Source organism: Cryptomeria japonica, chromosome 7 (genome assembly GCF_030272615.1).
Source record: "Cryptomeria japonica chromosome 7, Sugi_1.0, whole genome shotgun sequence".
Lineage (NCBI taxonomy): Eukaryota > Viridiplantae > Streptophyta > Pinopsida > Cupressales > Cupressaceae > Cryptomeria > Cryptomeria japonica.
Genome location: NC_081411.1, coordinates 561,985,271 through 562,008,658, shown reverse-complemented (window position 1 = coordinate 562,008,658; position 23,388 = coordinate 561,985,271). Strand labels below are relative to the sequence as shown.

The 23,388-nt window shown below is 36.8% G+C and overlaps 1 protein-coding gene across 2 annotated transcripts in view; it reads right to left on the bottom strand.

Annotated features, from left to right (window-relative positions):
• Nucleotides 1-22,192, bottom strand: part of LOC131078437 (bifunctional bis(5'-adenosyl)-triphosphatase/adenylylsulfatase FHIT) — a 43,335-nt gene extending 21,143 nt beyond the window's left edge. Inside the window, exons 1-4 of one of the 2 annotated variants that reach the window (XM_058016139.2) lie at nucleotides 21,873-22,192; nucleotides 21,707-21,741; nucleotides 21,454-21,553; nucleotides 20,625-20,773 (exon numbers count right to left, since the gene is read on the bottom strand). In XM_058016139.2, coding sequence (XP_057872122.2) covers nucleotides 20,625-20,773; nucleotides 21,454-21,553; nucleotides 21,707-21,741; nucleotides 21,873-21,909 — 321 coding nt within the window. In that variant the 5' untranslated portion in view covers nucleotides 21,910-22,192. Of the gene's footprint in view, nucleotides 1-20,624; nucleotides 20,774-21,453; nucleotides 21,554-21,706 lie in introns of both variants that reach the window. The other variant, XM_058016138.2, reaches the window with a different exon arrangement.
• Between the last annotated feature and the right edge of the window lie 1,196 nt (nucleotides 22,193-23,388).

Sequence of the window (23,388 nt, the reverse complement as noted above, 5' to 3'; positions counted from 1 at the left end):
AAATAGTAGAAATTATGATCTCTGCTGTCTGGCAGTACAATATAACTCAGATCCAGTTAAGACACGTTTACCAGCTGATTTTATCTCTAGAGTTGATGTCTTCTGTGAAAGTTAAACTGTTAGCACACAAAAGATTTACCACTACTAGCATTTATTGGGAGAGATACACTAGCCATATGATTCCTCTGTAAGTTTTTGTTTCCCCAGGGTAAACTAAATATGCAACACCAGCTTGGTCAACATCACTGCAAATGTTTTGTCATCTTCTCGTGCATATTGAAAATCAAGAAGTTTGTTCATCTGACGAACAAATTGAAATTCACGAATTTTACATATTGTGAAAAACTCGGGCATTCTACCAACTTAAGAAGGCAGTTGAAAGCAGGCACTTGAAACTTGAAAAGGGACAAAAATAGCCCAATCAACTTGTGAAAAACAGATATTAGCCCCCCTTAATGCAGTAGCCAAGGATGGTGCCAATATCTAAAGAGAAGACCCTTATAAAGGTTCAAATACTTTTTAAAACATGGCATAAGATCTTAACACAATTGGCAACATATTGTAATGTCCCATTCTCATAAGTGATCATTCAGGTGTTGATTAGCCTATTCTTCTGTCATTCCGGTAGACTAATTTGGAGATAAAAGGGAGGAGAGACTGGCATTGTCAATTATTTATTGATGGAGAAATAAATAATATTATTTTGAGCCCATAAAGTAATATTACTAGTATATATATATTTAATAATATATATAAAATATGCTGAGAGATATCTTTTCGATTTTTTTAATCAATTTCTCACATTAAGATGAAATAGACACCTCAATAAGAATATCTTTAAACACATTTTATATATATACTAAGTCACCGCATTCGAATTCGAGTTCGAGTTTGGCAACTATAAAATTCGGATGAAAATCGGCAAGGACAAAAAATTCGAAAAAAAAAATCGACATTAATTCGGCATATATAAATTATTATTTGTAAATATATGTAATATTTTTTATTTGATATGAATAAAAATAATTATTATTGTTTTTAATATATCTAATATTTTTTATTTAATATAAATAAAAATAATAAAATAATAAATAAATCTGAATCTATTCAATATTAATAAGTAAATTAAAATAACATAAATTTAATATGGAATCATAAGTTGAGGAAAAAAAAAACCTAAGAAACAAAACTAAAATTAATACGAAATTTTACGCTAAATGCAGAGTCACGAAAAATAGAGAGCATTGTGGGGAAACAGCGGCGGCTCACACCCACACAGCACGAAAGTGCTTCAATGACAGTCTGCGGGGCACGAACAATGCCCATATTCAGTCAATGGCAGTCTGCGGGGCACGAACGGGCTACTTAAGTCGACGGACAGAACAGAAAACCTCAACTTCAATGGCGGTCTGCTGTGCAGGGAGTAGTCAGCAATGAGCGCAGGAGGCGACCTTCAAACCTCTGCGAAATGCATCAAAACCTCCGCAAAAATACCCAAAAAAAAATGCTGAACTTTATGTCATGCGAATTTTAGACGAATTTTGATGAATTTATTAATTTTTTTATAGGTTCACCGAATTTCGATCCTGAAGCCCAAAATTCAGCAAATGCGGTGACTTAGTTTAACATTTAAAACTTTAACAAGGTCTGTAATTCAGATCAAATAAAAAAAACACCTAATAACTTGTGCCCTGCACCATTCATTACACCATCTGCAATAAATTATTGTGTAGGATGACAATACAATGAACATGTAAAGAGCAAGAAAAAGGATTTCCCAATCATAAATGAATCATTGGTAACTATTAGCGTAAGCTTAAAAATCTAAGGACTTCAATCAAAGTTCTCGCTAAGGTAAATTTATTTTTAGCAATCTTAAAAAGAGATTGTACATTTCTCTTATGGTATAAATAAATTTTATGCTAGGTCAAAGTAAAATTATGATCGGCTAAACAACATTCTGAACTTGTAATAAAAATAAAAGCTTGTAATAAAGATGTTAAAAATGGATTTAATTAATGTGAGAAATTAGGACTTGATTATAAAATAGAAAAGAGATTGGATTAAAAAATTTAGGAATTCATTCATGAATCATTAAGATTTCGAATAATTTAATTTGATGATAATTAGATATTTCAAAGAAGGCATTTAGAAAACTGGAGAAAAATAAGAAATAGTATTATTTTAGCCAATCAAAATTAGCGATGTTGAACATATCGCTATATGGGATATTGGTCTCAGAGTTTTTATCGAAATGATCAAAATTTCATGAAAAACTCCAGGACTCTTGAATGAAGCACATGCACTCCCAACAAAAACTATATGTAGGTGATCAAAAAAGGTTTAACCTGTACAGGCCCCTTGGCCCTGCTCGCTAAATGATTAGCTACAGAGTGGTTACAGTATCGACAGAGAAACATTGTTCATCCAAGTACGAGAAGAAAGGGAGAAAACATGAACATTTAGTTGACATTGGTATTGACTGGGTGCACAAATTTGTCGGAAGGATTGAGAGAGATTTTTTATTTTATAAGCACCTGAATATGACATCCATAACGGCTCTGCATGTGAATCCTTGTAGTGGATACTGCAGTAAAAAATCTATTTATTACAAGGCAAAGCCACTAAACCTTCTCCAGGGTAAGTACTTGAACCTCCCAACTTTCCTCTCGGAGCAACCCCACACTGGAAAGATCACCTTCATTGACTCTGCAACAGGATACAAAATCACCTTCCCCCAGCAATGGCAAATATACATTCGTTGAAGATAATGGAATTAAGATAATTGACGATACAAGATCAAAATGCAGTTAATAGGGCGTGTAAACAGTAAAACTCTGTGTCTTTCTCAACTGTAATCCGCTGGTCTATACATCAACAATTGGTTGAAAAAGATATCGAGAAGTCATTTTGCATTACACTAAATTTGTCTTGAATAAGCGAATGAAAAATAAAATGGTAAAAGGGCTATCAACCAAATGGATGAATAACTGCATTGCTGATTGTACCTTGTAAAACTGTTAAACCATGATGCCAAATGACTTTATGGAGGAACCATTGATTTAGCTTGCTCATGACAGTGGTCTTCAAATATGAAATCATTTTCTCCTCCTTTTGCCTGAGATAATGCTAGGTGGTCGTGGGGTTTTCAAGCAGATGTATTACATACCTGACTGCTCATTTCTCCTCTTTTTAGTGATAAATCTGGATGTGGTGGTTATTAAAACTAAAGAAGATATTGATGGAACACAAGGAAATTTGATTGCAGATTTTATATAGAAAAATAAGAAAGTGCATATTAAGGACACTGCATGTGAAGGACAGGCGCTGGCATTGCTACAGGATCAAATACCTAATCATTTCAGACACTTTTGGTTTTGGGAGCATCTGTAATCAATTTAAATATATTTTCAGGCAAACATCTGTATACTGATGTGTATTCCTCATGACAAACAAGAACTATGATAAGTAAATTCCTCATAATACCTTGCATTCACACTGGCAAAAGTAATAGGCTATTGAATAGCCAAAATACTAACATACCCTATTCTATCCGTGCCTGCGCCAAGGTGGGCATTGAGAAGCATCTCGAGATTTGTGAGCCCATTGCTTAATATTGAAAAGAGGAGACAATGCAATATAGATTGCTGGACATTCCTAATGACTACAGGTTAGAGAAAAAGTAAGAATAATCGAAGACAAGATCTAAGCCAAAGTTTGTCTACTTATAAAGCATGCAAAATACAGAAGTGTTGAATGAGATGGAGATGGAGTTTTATCCGGGGGTACTTGATTTTGTGACGAATGATTCAGTGAAGCCAAGGTACCTTGTCCTCCTTTCCTTCTTCAGGCAACAAGATCATATGAAATGTAGCGAACTGGATTGAAAAATCTAATCTTCAACAAAAACCTAAGATGAAAACCTTCTGTTTCCTGGCTTTTAAAAATAAAAAATTGATACATTTATCGATGTGGCCGCTCTTCATTTTCTTATTTTGGATCCATTATGCAGTCAACTGAAGGCTTCATTGATGACCCACAAGCGACGATTTTCCATCTTGGGAGGCTGAGCGATAATATTTTCCTGCAATTGGCAGCTAAAGCAGATTGTGATTGCCAGAGTGCCATTAATAGAGGCGTTTCAACTGAAGAGACCACTACCCTGCCACCATCATGCCAACTATCCTGCTAGGAAAATGAAGGTCGATTTTATCTTGGATTGACTTTTTGTTTACGGACAATATTGATCCCATTGTAGATCACCTCTCGGTGAAATAAGGGAAAAGTCACTTTTGGTTATAAAATTAAATTATAAAAATAAAGTGGCTTAAGTTATGAAATAAAGTCATAAAGTGACTTCATTAAAAAGGTAATAAAATATAAAGTTACTTTATCATAACGGCAAAGTTATAAAATGAATTTATTTAATTTATTAAGCCTTCTAGAAGTGGGACGAACTTGGAGGAGGGGGGAAAAGTTTATTAAAATTCACACATTGTGATTTTGACGTCCAAAAGCAGTTTAGAAAATCTATTTAAGGGGTTTCCTTCCTTCTCCAAGCATTATGATATGTTGATTTGATATTTGATAATTTCTCCATTGTTGCTGGTTTGACAGTAGCAGCCATATCTGAGGACAGAAACCCTTGGATAATTGTAGGTCGGATGGAAACCCAACACTACTTGAGAGGTGGGCTCACTCAGGGTTCATCATTGAGCAGATTGGCATCATTTTAATCAGGTGTTGGAGTAGATTTTCCGGCTAAGGCAATTGTGTAGTAGCAGCTTCTCCAATTTTGGACAGTAATCCTTCTTCATATTGTAGCAATTATTTGTAGGCTTGCTTGATATTGATTCCTTCTTGCATGTTGGTATTGGCGCATCTCTACAGCAGCAGCTACACATTGCATAGGTCTCTCTTCTTGCATGTCATTCAATCTTCTTCTATATGTTTCAAATGATCATGCATGTTTTATATCAAAATCATTATCAATAAATTTGTTTTTGTAACATACTTAATTCCTTGGAAATCTATACTGTTTCCTTTGCATGTTTGCATGTTGTTACTTTGCAATGAAATGAAGCAAAACATGGCAAAAATCGAAAAGCCAAATCAGATTTGAAACAATATCCTAGTTCGGGATACATGTTCATATCCTAGATCTTCTTTGGATATCTGATATCTCAAATCAACAATGCTGGAAACACCAGCTTTGTTTTTTTAACCTATTATACATTACAGAAAATGTGCCACTGTATTATTCATTACAGAAATTACCTTCAAAATATTGATTGAATCTTGGCGATGGCAGTTATATTATTTAAAATATTGAATAGATTATTTGCAAATTAATGCATCATAATATTTTATTTTTAAGACTTCTACATTTGTAACTCATCGTGCCTAGTATGATATCTAATGAGACATTTACTTCATGTTATTTGTTTATGACTTTAAAAAATAAAATAAAATAAAACTCAATGTATTCAATTCACCAAAGATGAATGCTTCTCTAAAATGAATTTATTTTTTAGATAAGATTCTGTAAGTTCCGTTGGAAATTTGCTAAGTTTATCTCCAAGGGAACTTATCAATTTTATAAGTTTTGTAAGAAGTCCGTTGCACAGGGAGCGGTCAGAAGGAATGATAAACTTACGCTACAAAAAGAGTCCTTTTTTAATCCTTTACCTCATTTATAGCTTCATTTCTATTAGAATATTTAATTCTATGTTAGTCACCTATATTTAATTCCTTGGTTAATGGTCATTTACTTTTTTTATGTAATTAGCTTTTAAGCTTAATTTCGCTTTCACGCTTAATTTAGTGTTTAGCTTTTTAGTCTATTACTTTAATGTTATGTTCTAATTATAGAACATCGTCTTGTAACCTCTATATATACGTGTGTATATCATTCAATGTAATTATCCGATTATTGAATCATTCATTCAATTTATTTTTCATGGTATCAGAGCATGGAAATTAAAAATTTCGAAAACTTTTGTTATTAAAATTTTTCGAAGTTTTTATTGAACAGATTATTTTTAGAAAGGTTCTTTTTCTCTTCCTTGGCGGATTTTTTTTGTAGGTTGAAAATTTTTCTAAGGTTTTTGCAATTTTCGACTAGGGTTTTGACCCTTCAGTTCAAGTCGAAATTTTATTCTGGTTGCAGATTCTTGAAGGGTTTTTCGAGACCTCAACTGGTGGTCATCAGATTTTTCTGGGTGCATCGTTTTCCGTGCCTCAATTTTTGAGCTGTCGGATCTGCATTCTGTTTTCAGATTCTTAGTGGGTTTTTCAAGAGCTTTTTGGGGTTGGTCTCAGATTTTTTTGGGTGCCTCGTGTTGTGATGTTATCACACATCGCCCCATTGCAAATGGAGACCCCCTGCTTTTTAGGTCCTTCCGGTCTTTTGGCTTTGTTTTTTGGGTCTTTTCGCAGCAGTCTCGTCAATCTCTCCGCTTTGCAGGTGTTCGAGGATCCTTTGGATTTAATCTGCTTTTCGTTTGAGTGAGTTTGGTGAAGTCTAGGGCTTGTTTTGTCCTTTTTTAGGGTTTTTGTCTTTTGTCCTAGATTTTAGGGGGTTCTGTTAGGGTTTTGGAAAAACTGAACATACGACTGGAATCAAGACCCTTCAAGGAACCTCCCAATAAAATTTGAGCCAAAACGGAGCAACTTTCTATTTTTAGAAAGTTCCTATTTTTTAGGGATTTACTGAGTCCCAGAATGTCGTCATTTTGCCAAAAATCAAACTTACTATTTTTAGTAAGTTTCTATTTATAGTAAGTTATTCCTATATCCTGTCTAGGGGTCTAACGCTGACATTGAAAAGGTTTCTATTTTTGGAAAGTTTAATCTGACAGGACCATTCAGGCAAGGTGACAAAGATCAGGCATTTGCAACTATTTCTAATTCCGGGAAGTCAAAAAGCAGACAAAGAAAGCCAGAAGATGGTTGAGTGTTGGAAGCCCACTACTGAAATGGAAAGCTCGGGAAATTTCTCTCTGTCTGGAAAAATCATCCCAAATTCATTGAATCCTCCACTAGTGTGAAATTCCGCCCAAGATGAAGGACAAGCGCCAAAATCAAGAAGGCATGGAGGATTCACAAATTCATTGAATCCTCCACCAATGCAAAATTCCGCCCAAGATGAAGGACTGGCACCAAAATCAAGGAGGCATGGAGGATTCACAAATTCATTGAATCCTCCACCAGTGGGAAATTTCGCCCTACTCTCCAGCTGGGCGCCAAAATCAAGGAGGCATGGAGGATTCACAAATTCATTGAATCCTCCACCAATGCAAAATTCTGCCCAAACACTCAGCAGGGCGCCAAAATGGAGGGGTCATGGAGGATTCAGCATTTGATGAAATTCCTCCTCCACAGTGAAATTCCGCCCAAACACTCAGCAAGGCGCCAAAATGGAGGGGTCGTGGAGGATTCAAAGTTTGATGAAATTCCTCCTCCATAGTGAAATTCCGCCCAAACACTCAGGAGGGCTCCAAAGGAAGGTGTGCAGGGAGAGATGAAGAAGTGCATGAATCCTTCGCCAATGCAAAACTCCGCCCAACACTCAGGTAGGGGACTAAAATGAATGATGCATGGAAAAGACTAAAAATTTATTCCTCCTTGAGCAAGTGAGAATTCCGCTCTAGGCCAAAGGAGGGCGCTAAAATTAAGCTACCATGGAATTCACAAAAAAAAACATCAAAATTCTTCCTTCCTTGGAAAGGCGCCAAAAGAGATATCCATGGAAAAAGTTGAAAGACTCAAAATTCCTTCACAAGTGAAGAATTGTGCCCTGACCAAGGAAAGGATGTTGAAATGGCTAAGTCAGGAAAAAAAGTCAAGGATGAAATGATGAATTCCACCATGAAGAGTGAATTCCATGCCTAAGTTGGAAAACTGAAAATTTGTTTGAGGCACGCGAAAATCCAGGTTTCAAGGAAGGACATGGGAAGGATGAATTTCCTCTATCAAAGTCAAAATTCCAAGCCCAGTTAGGAAGTTGAAAATTTTCTAAGGCATGGAAATAATGAAATTCCTTCACTGAGCTGAATTCCAAGTTCCACGCCTAAGTTTGAAAGTCCAAGATGGAAATTTCCAAGGCAAAGGAGAATTTTGAGGGTCAAGGAGGAATGGAAATGCGGGAAATCCCCTCGGGAATAATTTTGAAAAATCCTTTTTTTAGACACCAAATCACATCCAAATTTCAAAATTTTCATAGATTTGGATTCGTAGGAGAATTCTCTCCCTCCTGGACTTGAAACCCTAATTTGTGGAAAATTCCTAAAAAATAGGAGATGATGAAAATTGATGGAAAACCTTCTTCAAGCAAGGAAAGTTGAGGAGACTTCAAGAAAATTCTCCCTGAATGAATTTCCCCCCTCCAACAATTCTAGATGTGCAAGAGCAGATATACGACGGCGAGGTCCACTTGCATGGCGAGGATCTATTGAACACGTGGCAGTAGAGTGGCGCATTCATTACCGGAATATTTGACCAAATGGCGACCCGGTCATTGCATGTTGAATTTATGGTAGATTCCTTCTGCATGCAACCGTCACGTTCAGGAGATGATGGTGTATTTATGGCATCATGGGCGATTTTTGCATGAGGGTACATTCATTGCATAGTGGGCACTTTTTAAATGTAATGGTTAATTAATGCTTTATGGGTGCCATTTTCAGTAGGATTGTAATTAATTAATTGTATATGGGCTTTATGGGGTATTTATTGTTGATTCCCACCTTGTTGCATCTTGAGTGGAGAATCTTTTGGGCAAACCCTAATTAGGGTTTTGCATGTAGCCAAGGCTTGAAGCCTATATAAAGGGGTGACCCCCCTCATTTGTAATCGGAGGGAGACTTGTATGAAATTGTTGCGATAAGTTCTGAGATAATAACAGTGAAACATTGTTCTCTGATAGTGTCCACTTAAATTATTTTTTCAAAGCTTGCATGGTTTCACCTTCCTCACTTAGATTAGAAATAGTAAAGTGCTTTGATTTCAATGGAGAATGTAATGTTGTTTGATGAATTTCCATGGTTCATACTTTTTGCATCTTGTTGATTGTAAGTTGCAATGCAAGTTAGTCTGAGCCCCCTAAATTTGTGCTAAGTTCGATTGTGAATAGTCGTTTGGATTGCGTCGTTTTTAGGTATTCAAATGTACTTTCTCGATTTGAAAATCCTCTAGCATCCCCAGAAGATTGCACCGGTTCTTGCGGAGTTGTAGTTGATCTTGGCAAAGCAGAGCTTGGTTTATTTGGAATTTGTCCACCAAAGCACTATTCATTGTTATCACTGCCCTTAGGAGCAGATTTAGATCCTTCTAAACCCTTTCCCTTTTGCTTTCAGTTCATTTTAGTCCATTCGAAGCAGCAACATCGCAGAATTGCCATATCCGATGATGGAGTTCCAGCCACAACAAAGAAGTGAAAGAATGATGCAAACGTAAAGCCCCTTGGATTACTAGCAATCACATCAGCCAACTGAGTCATGTCCGTAGCATAAAGGAACCTTGAAGTCGATTGTTTGAACTTCTTGCAATCTTAGCATGCAATCGCACTTTGATCAAGAGAGAGTGAAGTGACTATTAGACAACTTTATTCTATGTTCGACGTAGTCATAAAAAACACGTCAACACCTCGTTTTTCGTGCCTCAAATTTTGTGCCAATGAATTTGCCTTAGAATTTAAAAACAATTCGCAATTTTTGCTAATTTTGTGGACGTTGGGAATTTTGTTGTTTTAAGTTTGCAAAAAAAAAAATCATTTCTGGGTTTCTTCCAAACCTCGAAATTTGTGCCCTGGAATTCATGCCAGAATTCTCCTATAGGGTTTTAGTTTTCTCAGCAGCTGCTTCTATTCTAATTTTTAATCAGAATCTTCTATCTCATTCTTTGTGCCTTCACTAGGTTGACCACGTTCAACCTCAATTTCTCTGATGGCATCTTTGACCAACATCATGTTGGAACTTGGAACACAATCAGAAGTTCAACGGCCTCGACTACAACCCCTGGAAACAGCGCATGTTATCAATCTTTGAGTATCATTGCCTTGATCAGCATGTTTTGGGCAAGCAAACTCGTCCTACAACAGCAGGTGATGATCAAGACAAACATGATGTGAAGAATCGAGAGGATGTCATGCTTATCAAACTCTCTGTCACAGATGATCAACTCCCACAGGTGCCTTCAGGTAAAACAGCAAAAGAGATCTGGGATCTTTTGAAGGATCTTCATGAAACGTCCGACAAGAGCCAGGATTTCTTTCTGAAGAATATGTTGTTTTCTATCATGATGGATGAGCAGTCATCTATCTAGGCACATCTTACGAAGATCAAGGACATCCGTGATCAGTTGGAAGCTATAGGTCGAACCATGGTGGAAGAGGATATGGTAGTGATCACGCTGAAAAGCCTTCCTAGATCCTACGAGCATTTCATTGATACGCTCAATATCTCCTCTAGTAGTGTTGATTTGAAGTTTCCTGATCTCTGCAACAAGCTGCTACAACAGGATCGATGGAAGCAGCAGTTTGGAAGCAGCGCTAGTTCATCCACTGAACAGGCTTTCACAGCCTCAGCCTCGCATAAGTACAAGGGTAAAGCTTCGTCCTTCCAACAGAAAGGACAAGGTCAAGGTCAACCTCAGCAATCTTCCAAAAAGAAGAGCTTATAGTGTTCCTACTGTCATATATGGCCATTTGGTGAAAGATTGCCGGAAATTGATAGCATCCCAGCAATCCAAACAAGGAGGGTCCAAGAAGAAAGCCAATTCTACCACGCATCCTAATCAAAAGGAATTTGCATTCTATGCATTCATGGCCCAAACCTTCCTCCTCTGATGTTCAATCATCAGCCTGGTACATTGACTCTAGAGCCTCTCAGCATTTCACACATCGTCGGGATTGGTTTACAGAGTACATGCCTTTCACTGATTCAGTGATCTTTGGTGGAGGCGAAGAGTATACTGTTGTCAGCAAGGGCAACATTCAGATTTCATCTAGTGGGAGGGATTTAATATTCCTCAATGTATACTTTGTACCTGGTATGAAGTTCAATCTACTGTCTGTCAGTCAGATTATGCAGCATTCACCACAGCTGGATGTCATCTTCAGGTTGCACAAGTACAGCATTGTTGACAGGGAGACTCGCACTATAGTTGCAGTTGGTATTGAGGATCATGGGCTTTATAGACTTGTTGATTCTACTGGTTCTCAGGAGCTCGCCATGGCAGCTAGGAGTACTTCCATCAGCACTCTTTGGCATCAGCGATATGGGCATCTCAATGTCCACTATCTCTCTCAGTTGGTTTCGTCCAAAAACCGCCGAATGTTTTGTACCCAATAAACTTTGGAATGATTTCCCAGATCTTGAAGAATCTCTCTTATTAAAACAAAACCTTGTTTTATAAAGTAAAAACTATGGCAGTCTTCTCCCAAATTCATCTTCACTGATTTGAATTAACAATGTATGGTAATAACTTTCTCAGTTGTTGCTCACTATGCTTTTTAAATATTAATAATTATTTCCCTCCCCATCTTGTATCGTAACTCTATATGGATTGATAATTTCACAAATGATTTCTCTTCCAAGTTGGAATTGAAAGACATTTTAGGCCCTATAGTAGATAAATTTGAATTTTGATCATGATGGAAGATAATAAATATGTACTAAGACCACAAAAAGAATATATAATCCTAAAAGGAATCATTCTTAACAAAATATTATGGGTTGCAGATTCTAGATACTCAATAACACATAACAGTTACTGATTGTACTACTCAATCTCCTCTTCTATTGAAATAATTTCTTCAAGAACATGATTCATAGCCACACTATCGCTAATCTCCATAATAATCTCCATGTCAAGGAGGTCCTCTCATAGGCACAAGATTGTTTAAGGCTCTGATACCAAAATGTAATGCTACTTTACTCCAAAGTATAAAATTGAAAAGATTTAATATATCAGAGTTAATTTTGTCTGTCAGTGGATTTATTATTATCTGAGTTTAGAAATTATAAAATATATCTATAATGCAAAAGAAATGTACAAGCATGATTGTTTATCAAAATCACCAATTAAAAAATTTGGCACTTTAAAATAACCTTTATTAATATATAAAATTACATCCAAAAATATGAATATTATCAAAGAAAATGAATTAACATCTTTTGAGAATTTAATTATATCAACTCCATCTCATATATTTGAATAATAATAAGCTCAATACTTATCTAAATCAGAACACTTGGGATGGACACCCAACCCTAGGAAGATTTATGTGGTCTGGCCCTCATAACTATGGCACACTCTAGAGAACCCACGTAAAAACATAAAATGTGCCTAATCACACCATGCTTATGCACCACAGCCCTAGTCAAGGCAATCCCAAGTGTACACTATACCCCAAGTAGTAAAACACTTTGTGTGCCCCATTCTCCAATGCCCATAGCCCACCAAACCACCTTCTTTCTTAAGTGATCTCCATGCCCCTACCTCCCAGGTCGCCCTAAAAGCCATTAGGCAAAAGATTTTGACTCATTTGATCATTTGTATGAGAGGAAAAAAATTGGAGCAGCAAGAGATTTTGAAGCAAGCAACCATTGAAAGAGGAGGAGCATCATGATAGGAGGAAAAGAGGTTGAATCTACGGTGGGGTGTTGATCCTGAAGATGTGACCCAAGTTGATGAGGGGAGACACTACAGGGATTGGTTGGGATTCTACTGGATGAGGTGGACATGGCCCATGACAGTGGTAGAGACTCAAAGGACTCTGATTTTGATGCAGTGTCAGAAGCTGCAGATTAGGGGCACCAGTGTACTTCGCTTTTTAGTATTTTCATATCATAATTGAAAATGAAACTATATGGCAGCAATGTAGCCTTTGGGCATTTTTTATGTTATTTTTTTAATATCACATGCACATTGACAATGAATTCTGAATTATGAATGCATATTGAGTATTGACAATTAATTTTGAACGCAGATGTTGTATGTTAAAACTTAAAGTTCTAAAATGTTTTCATATGCATGCTATATCCATGTTTTCATATGCATGCTATATCCATGTTTTCATATGAATATAATGTATATGTGAACGCTTTATCCATGTTTTCATATGAACATTTATAATTTCCCTATATATTTTAAATTTTCCCTATATTTTATACAGCCATCCCCTTCGTTGTCCATTAGCTGTCCCTAAAATTGGCAAAAAAATTTGTCATCCCAAAAACTCGGAGTAACATTGCTTTAAAGTCTTCTACTTCTAGCTTTAGTCTTGCAGCCAAGTTTTCGTCAATAAAATTGTGGGTTGCTCCACTATCTACAAGGGTTGTTACTTTTTGCCTCTTAATAACACCTTGAATTCTAAAAGGATAATGTTTGGATGCCCTTGAGATAGAAGCCAAGGTTCCACATTCCTCGTCCTCTTCATTGTACCTCAATTTGGATCTTCTTCTCCTTCATTTCTTGTCACTTCATTAGATATTTCCTCAGTATCATGGGCTTAGCTTCTTTTTCTGCATGCATGTCCTGGTTCCCAATTCTTTCTGCACTTGTAGCACAAGTTTTTTCTTTTAAGGTCCCTTCGATTGCAAAATGTCTAGGCTTCCATATATCTTTGCACTTAAAACACAACTTTTTCTCTTGGTTTTCTTCTTGTTTACAAGTGTGCCTGCATTCCCATTTTCTCTTGCAATCAAAGCATAGACCTTTCTTCTAAAGTTCTTCTCAGTCATCATTAGAAAGGAATGCTCTCTTGCGCCTATCCTTCGCATAGAAGTGCTTATCTTTTGATGTCATCTTTATTGGAGTGCTCTTTTTCCTTTGCTTCGGCGGTATTTAGCCAAGTGGCTTTTACAATTGCTTCTTGGAGTGTGGAAGGGCCACAGGTGGTATTAGACAACCCATCTATAAATAGGTAGATGAGCCTTTTCTCCAATATTCCAGGTACCAAAACTAATAGTCTTTGGAACTTGGCCACATAATCTTCAATGGTTCCTTCTTGCCTTATTCTTGTTAGTATCTTTCGAGATGTTTTTGATCAACCCTCTCAATGAGTTTTTCGGTGGAGGCATCATAGTTTTTTATGTTTTGATGGTTTTGGGTGACTAAGCCATGGTACCACCATTCATTAGCAACCCCTTCTAGATGCAATATGACAAACTTAATGGCGTCTTCTTCCAACATGGGGTTAAGAGATAAGTAGCTATCTAGTTTTTGGATCCATTCATGGGTCGTGACCTTACCTAATCCATCAAAGTTTGGGAGGGTCAATTTGCCTACTTTTTGTTGCAAGTTTTTATTAGTTTGATTTCTCCCCCTTCAATGGGTGTTTCTTATCCTGGCCTCACAATGTACGTGAATGGAATGCTCCTCTTGACTTCGGGGTCAGGCCTAGCATATGCTTCAGCAAGTTCTTTCAAATCACGATTGGGTGTATCAATTTCCTCCTCTTCCCTTGATGGCCCCTCCCTAGGTAAGAAGGGAGGCCGAGTTATTCTTAGGATGGATCCTAACATAGTTTTATTGTCATTTTCAGATTGGTTTGGGGTGACCTCTCACCCATTTCCTTGGTGAGATCTAAGAGTATTCATGGTGGCGTTTGTATTCTGTTAGACTTGGTTTGTTTGTTCCATGAAAGTCCTAAAGTCAAGTTCCATTTGTTCACTCCTTGTGTTGTTAGTTGTTGCAATTTTCTTCTTTTCCCTCTCTAGAGCCCTTAAAAGCCCTTTGGCTAAGTTGCATCAACTAGTCCCTCGGGCTGGTAGAACCAAGGCTCTGATACCAATTGTAATGTCCCCTTTTTGTAAATGCCCTAGTTTTGCCCTAAGACACAATTTCCAAGTAAAACAAGAAATGGAATAGGGTTAGTGACATCATTTACCTAATTGAGATCCTACAAACATGTTAGGAAATCATTTAAACATAATCCATAAAATAGATCTTCCTTATTAGAAATATTGTTTTAAATCAAAGCATAGATCTTTCCTACTAGGGTTAGGAACATTAATTTTAATCATAAGATAAATCTAATTGATTGATGGAATTCAACCATAGGAGAGTTAGGATAATGGGGCATATTAGGGTGCCTTAAACGATCCTCTACCCTAGGCCCAAGAGCAGATATACCATCCCTCTTGGCCATCATGTGGCCCTTTGCCATCCATTTCAGGGGGTGTACCTAGTGAGGAATCCCATAGTTGTTCCCCTCTTCTTGTCACCATCGTTCTCCTCCTTATGAATGGAGTTCCTCAATCTAATGGTCAACCATGGTAGAGGTTTGGGGAAACTACAATAGGGTGTCCGAAACATCCTTCCCTTCTAAGCCCAAGGGCGGGGCACTCCTTGCACCCCCTTGGCCTCATGGGACTATATGTCACCACTATGAGGTGGCATGCTTAGAAGAGGACCTCATAACAGTTTCCCCTCCTTGCATTCCCTTACTATCCCTATCATGGTTGATTGCAGCATTTAAACAGATATATAAAGAATTATACAATATTGCCTATATTCTATATATAAGAGATCAAATAATAATATTAAATTCCTAGATTGCATACATATTGATAATAAGTGAGTAATTATAAATAAAAACCATTATGCTGTCAACCACAGAAATTTTTACTTCATAGTTCATACCAAATCACAATTATAATATTAAAGCTCTGAATGCCTGAATCCAGCTATCTATATTGTTCCATGCCCCTCCTTGAATGATGGAATGGTTATTTGTATCCCTCCAATGGTGATGAGAAGTTATGTCTTCCTGCGATTGCAACTGCTTGTGGAAGAGGCAACTCTTCCTTGTTTGACCGCTGCCCTTTTATAACTAAAAACTTACTTTTGGGGTCGCCTTAATCTTAATGAACCGTCTCTTAATCTAACCAACCTGCCTTTAATAACATTTCTTATGCATTATCAAATTATTTTCACTAATTCTGCAATCACTGTTAGTTAGGAGAGGAACGATTAATAACAAGTGTTATGCTCCCACAACCCTGAATATTATCAACCTCTGTAGCTAGTTGATTCCTTCCCATTGCTGTCTGGTTTGAATTAAGTCTCCAGAAAATGGTGAAGTCTTGAAATACAAGAATTTTCTCTTATTGAGTATGTTTGTCATGGCAGAGGCATGACATAACGAACCCGAAACCCATTTTCAAAATTTTGTCTAACCGGGTCCTTGAACCTGAATCTGAACCCAAACCCGAACCGGCAACTTAGGTTTTGCTGCAGAAGAAAGGTTGAGACCATAGGCTTGTAGAGCTTCTGGGCTGCGTGAGAATCTTCAAGATTCAGTGGAGGCTAATCAATTTGACTCTGTGCCCTCTCCTTGGGGGACGTCTCTTTCAAACTGATTGAAAGATATAGTATACCTACTCCTTTCAGATGAAAGTGTAGAGTAGATTTCCAGGGAGATGAGTAATAGATCTCTTGTGGGCAGGAAATCTACGTATATATCTGAAAGAAAATGAGATGATTCATTGGATAGGCAAACTTGTAGTGATTTTGGATGTTGTTTTCTGTCTCTACCATTCAAGGGTTTCTTCAATGTTAAATTCCCATCACAGCAGGCATATGATTGTATATGGAAATAATGGACCTTGGTTTCCCAAAAATGTGGTTAGTATTTGTGCCCTTGGAAACCCTTCTTTGATTCTGTAGATGAAACTATGATTAGCATTCACGTCTGACTTTGTTTTAAGAAGTTTCCTATGGTCTTGAGAAATACACATATGATCAAGTTTAAGGTTCACAAATTTGTCAAGATCGACTCAGAGAAGGATGGGCATCAGAGCAATCATGTTAAGGTCTGTGTTTTCGTCGACATTTCAAAACCTGTCACTCATTCCATTCAGATTTTTCCTTGAATGAAGAATCTTGGCTTTGATTTGTAGATTTTGAGGACCTGCCTTTTAGGTGATTTTGTTGCAATAAGATTGCTGAGTGCCCTTCTTTGAAAAGAATTCCGGTCCTTGTCCAATCCAAGTGCAGAAAAGGATTCCACGAGCCAAAGCACCAGACCAGAACTTCATGTGGAGGAATAATGGTCCTTTATGGCAGCTCAGGAGATAGGTAAGGCTAACCCTTCTAAAACTTCTTCCAGGGGGTTCTTGGGGATTGAAGTAAATTTGGCATTTTTCTCCAAACACTGTTGGGAAATTACATCCCAGGGTCCTGTGGATCAGTGGGTGAGTGACCAGGAGAAGGAAGCAGATCTGGACTTGCTTCTTGATGTTGGGGCCTTATTTTCAGATAATGATGGTTTGTTGCTTCAGGATTATCATCCTCCTTTGAAAGTTTTAAAGAGTTTTGAGGGTCTCTCTCCCCTGGAAAAGGCATTTACCTCCACAATCAAACCTAAGAAGCATGGAGAACAAAGATAAATTGAAAGATTGCAGATGGTAGCACTAGAAGCAATTAATGAAGGCTGTCAATGGACCATGAAAACACTCTTATCCCTCAAGTGTAGGAGATCACTCATTGTCCTCTCTTGAGGAGGGGATTCTTGTGTGTGTAGATTGTGCTCTTGGTACTTGAATTTATCTTTCTATGAAATCTAGTTTGAAGCACTGCACTTTGGATGTTTTGTAGATTTTCTAGATAGTGTTTAGATCTCTGCCCGTTGTGTTAGATGTGTCAGAGTACAGTGGTCACTCAGTTATGGTGAGTTCTTTCAAGTGTCTCCATTCTGTTATATTGTGATTGATAGTGTCCTCCTAATTTTTTTGCATGTAATAAGTATTGTTCCTTAGTTTTATGAGCAGGGACCCAAATCGATCCCTTCATTTACCTATAACAAAAAAGAGCAATAGTTGGCATGGACTATGTGACAACATTCACAATACGCCCTAGCAGATAGGGCACATCCACCAGTGTCTCAGGGATGTCTGAGATGTCTAGACATCCCCTAAAATAGAGACACCAAAAGAATAAAAAAAATAAAAAGAAAAGTGGGATAGAAGGGATCCCTCCACATCCTAGAAATGTTTAGGAGTTGGGACATTCAAGATGGCCCTAGAAGGCAGAGGACATGCATCCATGGTACACTGTAGATTTCGCTTCAAATGTCAAAAAGCACTCATTTTGTTGAAGCTTCATAAAAAGTTATTGTCAAGATTTGATTACAGTCCACCAGCTTCTGTGGATGTGTAGAAGGTATAGCAAAAGATCAGTTATCCAACTAGAATGTTGGATGGATGAGCCAAAAAGCTTTATATTGAAGAAAATGAATAGTACCTGATAAAGTGGTCAATGTAGCAACTTACACCACAGAAGCTGACCTTGTAGAAGGCAAAGATTGTAGTACAAAGAAGAGAGATGATATTTCCCAAAAACAGGCATGCTAAAAGAATAGAGGACAAGTCCCAAGAAACATAGTGACAAGCATCCCTTAGTCAGTTAACAGGTTCCTTAAAGATGAGAATTTTTTACAGAAACACCTGCAAGTATTGGAAGCTACTTGTAGGTAATTTGAAAGACAACTATAACTATCTAGAAGTCACTTTAAACCATAAACTTACAACTTGTAGCCATAAGTACGACAATTATGAGAACACGCCTAAAAAACAACAAAATTGCCATAAAATATAAGAGCATGATGTCCAATGCAAAAAGCATGGTGTCAGTCATGCAGGTTGGAAACCTATTAAGACTCCAACAGCACTTCACTTTTTATATAAATTATCAAAATTTCTCTCTTCATTTATCATGTGGAAGATTAATATTATTTTCTGAATGATGAAAACATGACTTTAGAGCTTCAAAAACAAAGCAACTTGTATCAGACTTTCTTCTAACAGTTAATCTGTCCTAAGGCCTGGTCTTTGTATTCCAAGACCCTAAGACTACAAAGGATTCATTTGTGAGTCATTTCATACTTAAAATGAATAGTATAGCAGATTTTGTACTAGAATAAGTGCAGATTGTGATCCACACCCAACTAACTGTGAGATCACCACAAATATAAGAACCAAATGTCCAATGCAACGAGCACATTGTCTTGCATGGATATTGGATACCTATGGAAACCTCAAAAGCATTTAAATTTTATAAGCATTCATTCTGTTTATTAAGTGTGTGGAGATTTAATATCACTTTCTGAGGGCGGAAAATGTGACGTAAGTGTTTCAAAAGTAAGGCAGCCTGTATCAAGTTTGCTTGTATGGGAATCTATTCTGCTCTAAAGCCTTGATTCAACATTGAATACTCTAAATTTACTAGTGAAGTTATTCATTTTCAAGAGTTAATAAAAATGAGTTTTATAAAATATGTTTGTACTGGAATATAACCGCAGGTCTTACTCAAAGGTATGCTGTGATTTGAGTTGGAATTAATGTCACAAGGCCAATAAATATATTGCTTTAAACGTTGATTTTTTTTACCCCATTTGAGATGATAAAAGATGATTCATGATATGTTTTTCTTCTAGATGTATGAATTTGTATACTTGATGACCTAAAAGGTTGCTAAACCTTAGTGGCAGGAAGAGTCACTGTCTCTGATGCCCTATCATATAATTAGCATGCACTCTAAAATATGTGTGAGTGCTTCCTTTAAATCATTCAGTAGTTCCCCCTTATGACAATTGTGTTTTAGTTCTTTTGGTGAATAATTTTGTTGATACACAATATTATTCGGTTCTATAAGCCAATCAAGTTTAAGAGAAAAGTTGATGCCATTAGTTTAAAAGACTTCAAACAATGTGCATATAAATGAAGTCAAAACAAGAGAGTTTCAACGCAGATAAATAACTAAATAGTAAATACATGCCACAGCCAATAGTTGAGGGAAAAGAATATCTGGTACAGAACAAACTTACAATGGGGTCCAAACATTTACAAAAAGAATTTTTATCGGGCAAAATAATTATATCATATTCTGTAAGAAATTTTTGCAGCTTAAATATTCCAATTCTTGGAAAGCAGGAAATGGTGTAGTGTAAGTAGGGTATATCAATGATTTAGGATGAATGGGATCATCAAGTTTTCCAAAAAGGAAGGCAATAAAGAATGTTTTGAGCCAATATGACATGGGATGCATTTATCAACAGAAAATTACAGATCAAGGGATACTCAGTATGTTTATATGTTAGTTTCTAAATGAGTATGGCAAATAAATTTCTAATAAATGGTAATGATAGGTCGCAGATGGGATAATGGTTCGCTAGCAACTTTGTTGCAGTTTCATGATGCTCACGAGCGGCTCACCCCAGCATGCCCATCTGTTATCACATGTATAAAAAGAACAAGGTTGAGGGCAAGTTCAGAGCAGCTTTGAAGTCCAATACCTCAAGCAGTATATTTGAATTTGAAACAAAGGAAATTGTTATTGGAAATGATTCATGGGAATAGTAAACGGTTGGAGGATATTGGAAAGTCGGTATATTATGTCATTTAAGTATGCAAGGTCGCTGTAGACTGTAAGGCTGGATTATTACTTGGTTAACAAAACCTGGTTATCTGGTACTTACCTAATTAGATAATAATAATAAATATAGTAAAATGGAACTTAAGTATGTTAAAATGGACTGCTTGTATAATCTATTCTAAATAAAGAGAAGGAATAACCAAGAGAACTTAATTAATTCACTAAAATCAATCCCTTAATTTTACCTGGATTGTAAATGTAAGTGAAGAAGCTTGGAAGTGAGACTCAATCTTGCTACCTATATGTTGTGCTGAAAGCCACAGATCAGTCGTTTCTTCCTTAGTCAGATCTGTAAATCTCTTCACCATTCTTTTCGGGCACACTAGGACATGTCCTATTTTTAATAAGCACAAGCCACAAGATTAACCATTGATTCTATAAAACCTTTACTCTTACTAAAAGAAGCAGAATATAAACACACAAACCAGATATCTCTAAAACCTTAATAAAAATGCCCTAATTATTAGAATCGCTAGCAATTGAAAAAAAAAATTATTGACCGAACCAAGATGTATTTTATCAAGAGCAAACCACACGGCATTGTTTAAAACTGTAACTAGTGATGATTTTAAGAAGCGGTATATTTTCATTTTCTGACATTAAGTTCTCAAATGGCTACCTGGGATATGGCGCCTTGTTGGGGACTGGGGCTGTGGCTCAATTCTGTGCCAGCGAACTAATCTACCTAAGCTTTAAAGCTGGAGCACAGCCCTCGGGGTAAAGAATTCTCGTTTATATAAAACTACGAAATTTTCAATGGTCTTTTCCAGTTAGCTTAGGGTTTAAGGATTTTCATATCTAACTTTAGCGGATTCTCAAAAGAAAAAGAAATGGCAAATCTTCATTTGCAATTGCCGAATGTTTCAGTAAATGGAAAACTTAAAAATCGCCTAATTGATAGATTGTAAAAAATTTCCAGACTGAGTTTCAGCCGAAAAATAACTGTTACATCAACGAAAAGTATGGGTGTTTTTCTGTCGCATTCTTAAAAAGCAAAAATAATAAGACGCCTACCAGGTACAACGGGCCTGAGGTTGACCAGAGCAAAGGACAGCTCGGTTGTGTAGAAGACCTCGCTCTTATCTATCTTGTAAGGCCCGAAATCGTACGAGTCCTGTGGAGATATGATAAACAACAATAACATTCTAATTACAAACAACATTATCATGCAGGGCTTCTGTATCGAACAAGAGGAAAGGGGGAAAACTCAAAAAACTCTGTCATAAGCAGGTACGAACAAAATAACAGGAGAGACTGAATGAGTTACCTGAGTATATTCAGGAGTATTGTCCATGGCTGAAACTGAAGATGAAGTTAACGTGTGAATGGGCAATCGACAAGAAAGAAAAGGGGTTCTATAGGAGCGCAAAGCAACGTGGAAGGAAGAGAGAATATATGGTCGAAGTGTGTTTAATGCAAGCATTTACACGCACCTCTCAAAACACAAATTCTGGATCTTTGTAGTTGCATAGGCCGCAAAACAAAGGCAACTCATGTGCGTCTCATTTCTACTGTAGTCACCGTCGATTTGCAGGCCTCTGGTTTGCACCGTCTCAGTTGCCAGATTATGTCCTTTTATATTATCGTCAACTTGTACGATATTTTGCTTACGAGCTTCTGGCCTGCTGCGTGAGAGAATTCAATGGCTAAAGACATCCAGGGAGGAATTAAAAAATTTGCAGTAGGTAAAGCATGGGACATAGGAATATTTTCAAGCAGAATATATAAAATGGACTTGGAAGTTCTTACATCACACATGAAAAAATACTTAATGGAATCATGTCTTTTTTGGCAAATTGAACTATTAGTGATTTTATTCAATTATCCTATTATAATGATCAATCATCTTTTTTCTTTTTCTTCTTTTTTTTATTTTTCTTTTTCTTTTTTCTTTTTTTTTTTTTGAAGAACTCTTCAACAGAATGATAGTGTCAAATCAATATTTAAGAAAAAGATGGCAAAAGGACAAGCAAGTTTTAGGGCAAAATACCTTTCAATTGATTACTATATTAGCCTCAAACACTTGATTAAGGTGATTTGGGATAAACAACGAGAAGAGGTCTTGTCGTGCTTTGTTGACGTAGAAAGGGTGTTTCACATTGTCCCTAGAAGTAAATTGTGAAGTAGAATGGAAGACTTGGGAATTTTGGAAGCGTATACTCAAGTTTGGGCCAAGATTATGATCAATTAGGGATTATCAGAATGTTTCAAGAGTGACATTAAGGTCAAACAGAGTTGTTTGTTATCTCCAACACTATTTGGACTGTATATAGACAAATTAGAGAGGGTGGATAGACAAGTTTGGTGGTTGGGTTGTTCACTTGGCTAGCTATGTAATAAAGTTGCTTCTCTATGCACATGATCTTATTTTAATGGCAAAAATAGTGTATGATTTGAGGGAACACTCGAAAGTTCTAGAATTGTTTTGTCAAGAGGTTGGGATGCAAGTGAACACCAACAAAACTAAGGTCATGATCTTTACCTTGAAGAGAATGAAGGCTCACTAGAATTTGTCTTTGAAGGTGACTGAGCTTGCAAGTGGCTAATGAATATAAATATCTTGGCCTTGATTTCCACAATAAGCTCAATTAGGAGACATGTAGAGCAAAAATAATACAAGGATGGAAATTTTTGTACTCATTGTAAAATAGATATAGAAGGGTTGAACTATGGTATTGGAAAACTAAGAAAACTCTTCTTGACTTATTACCGGTGTTGATTGTGCTATATGGGTGTGATGTTTGGGGTGACAACATGTAGGCAATGAAGTAGAACAAATAGAGAAATTACAAAAGCACCTATTCGCAAGTAATTTCAAAACAAAACTATTAATTCCTTGCAAGACTACCTCGACTAAAGCTAGCACCTTTTTTATGGAGGTATTAGCTATGATTTGCTTTCTAAGTAACTTAAAGAGACTATAGAATGTAGAGTTGCCTCACTAGCCCA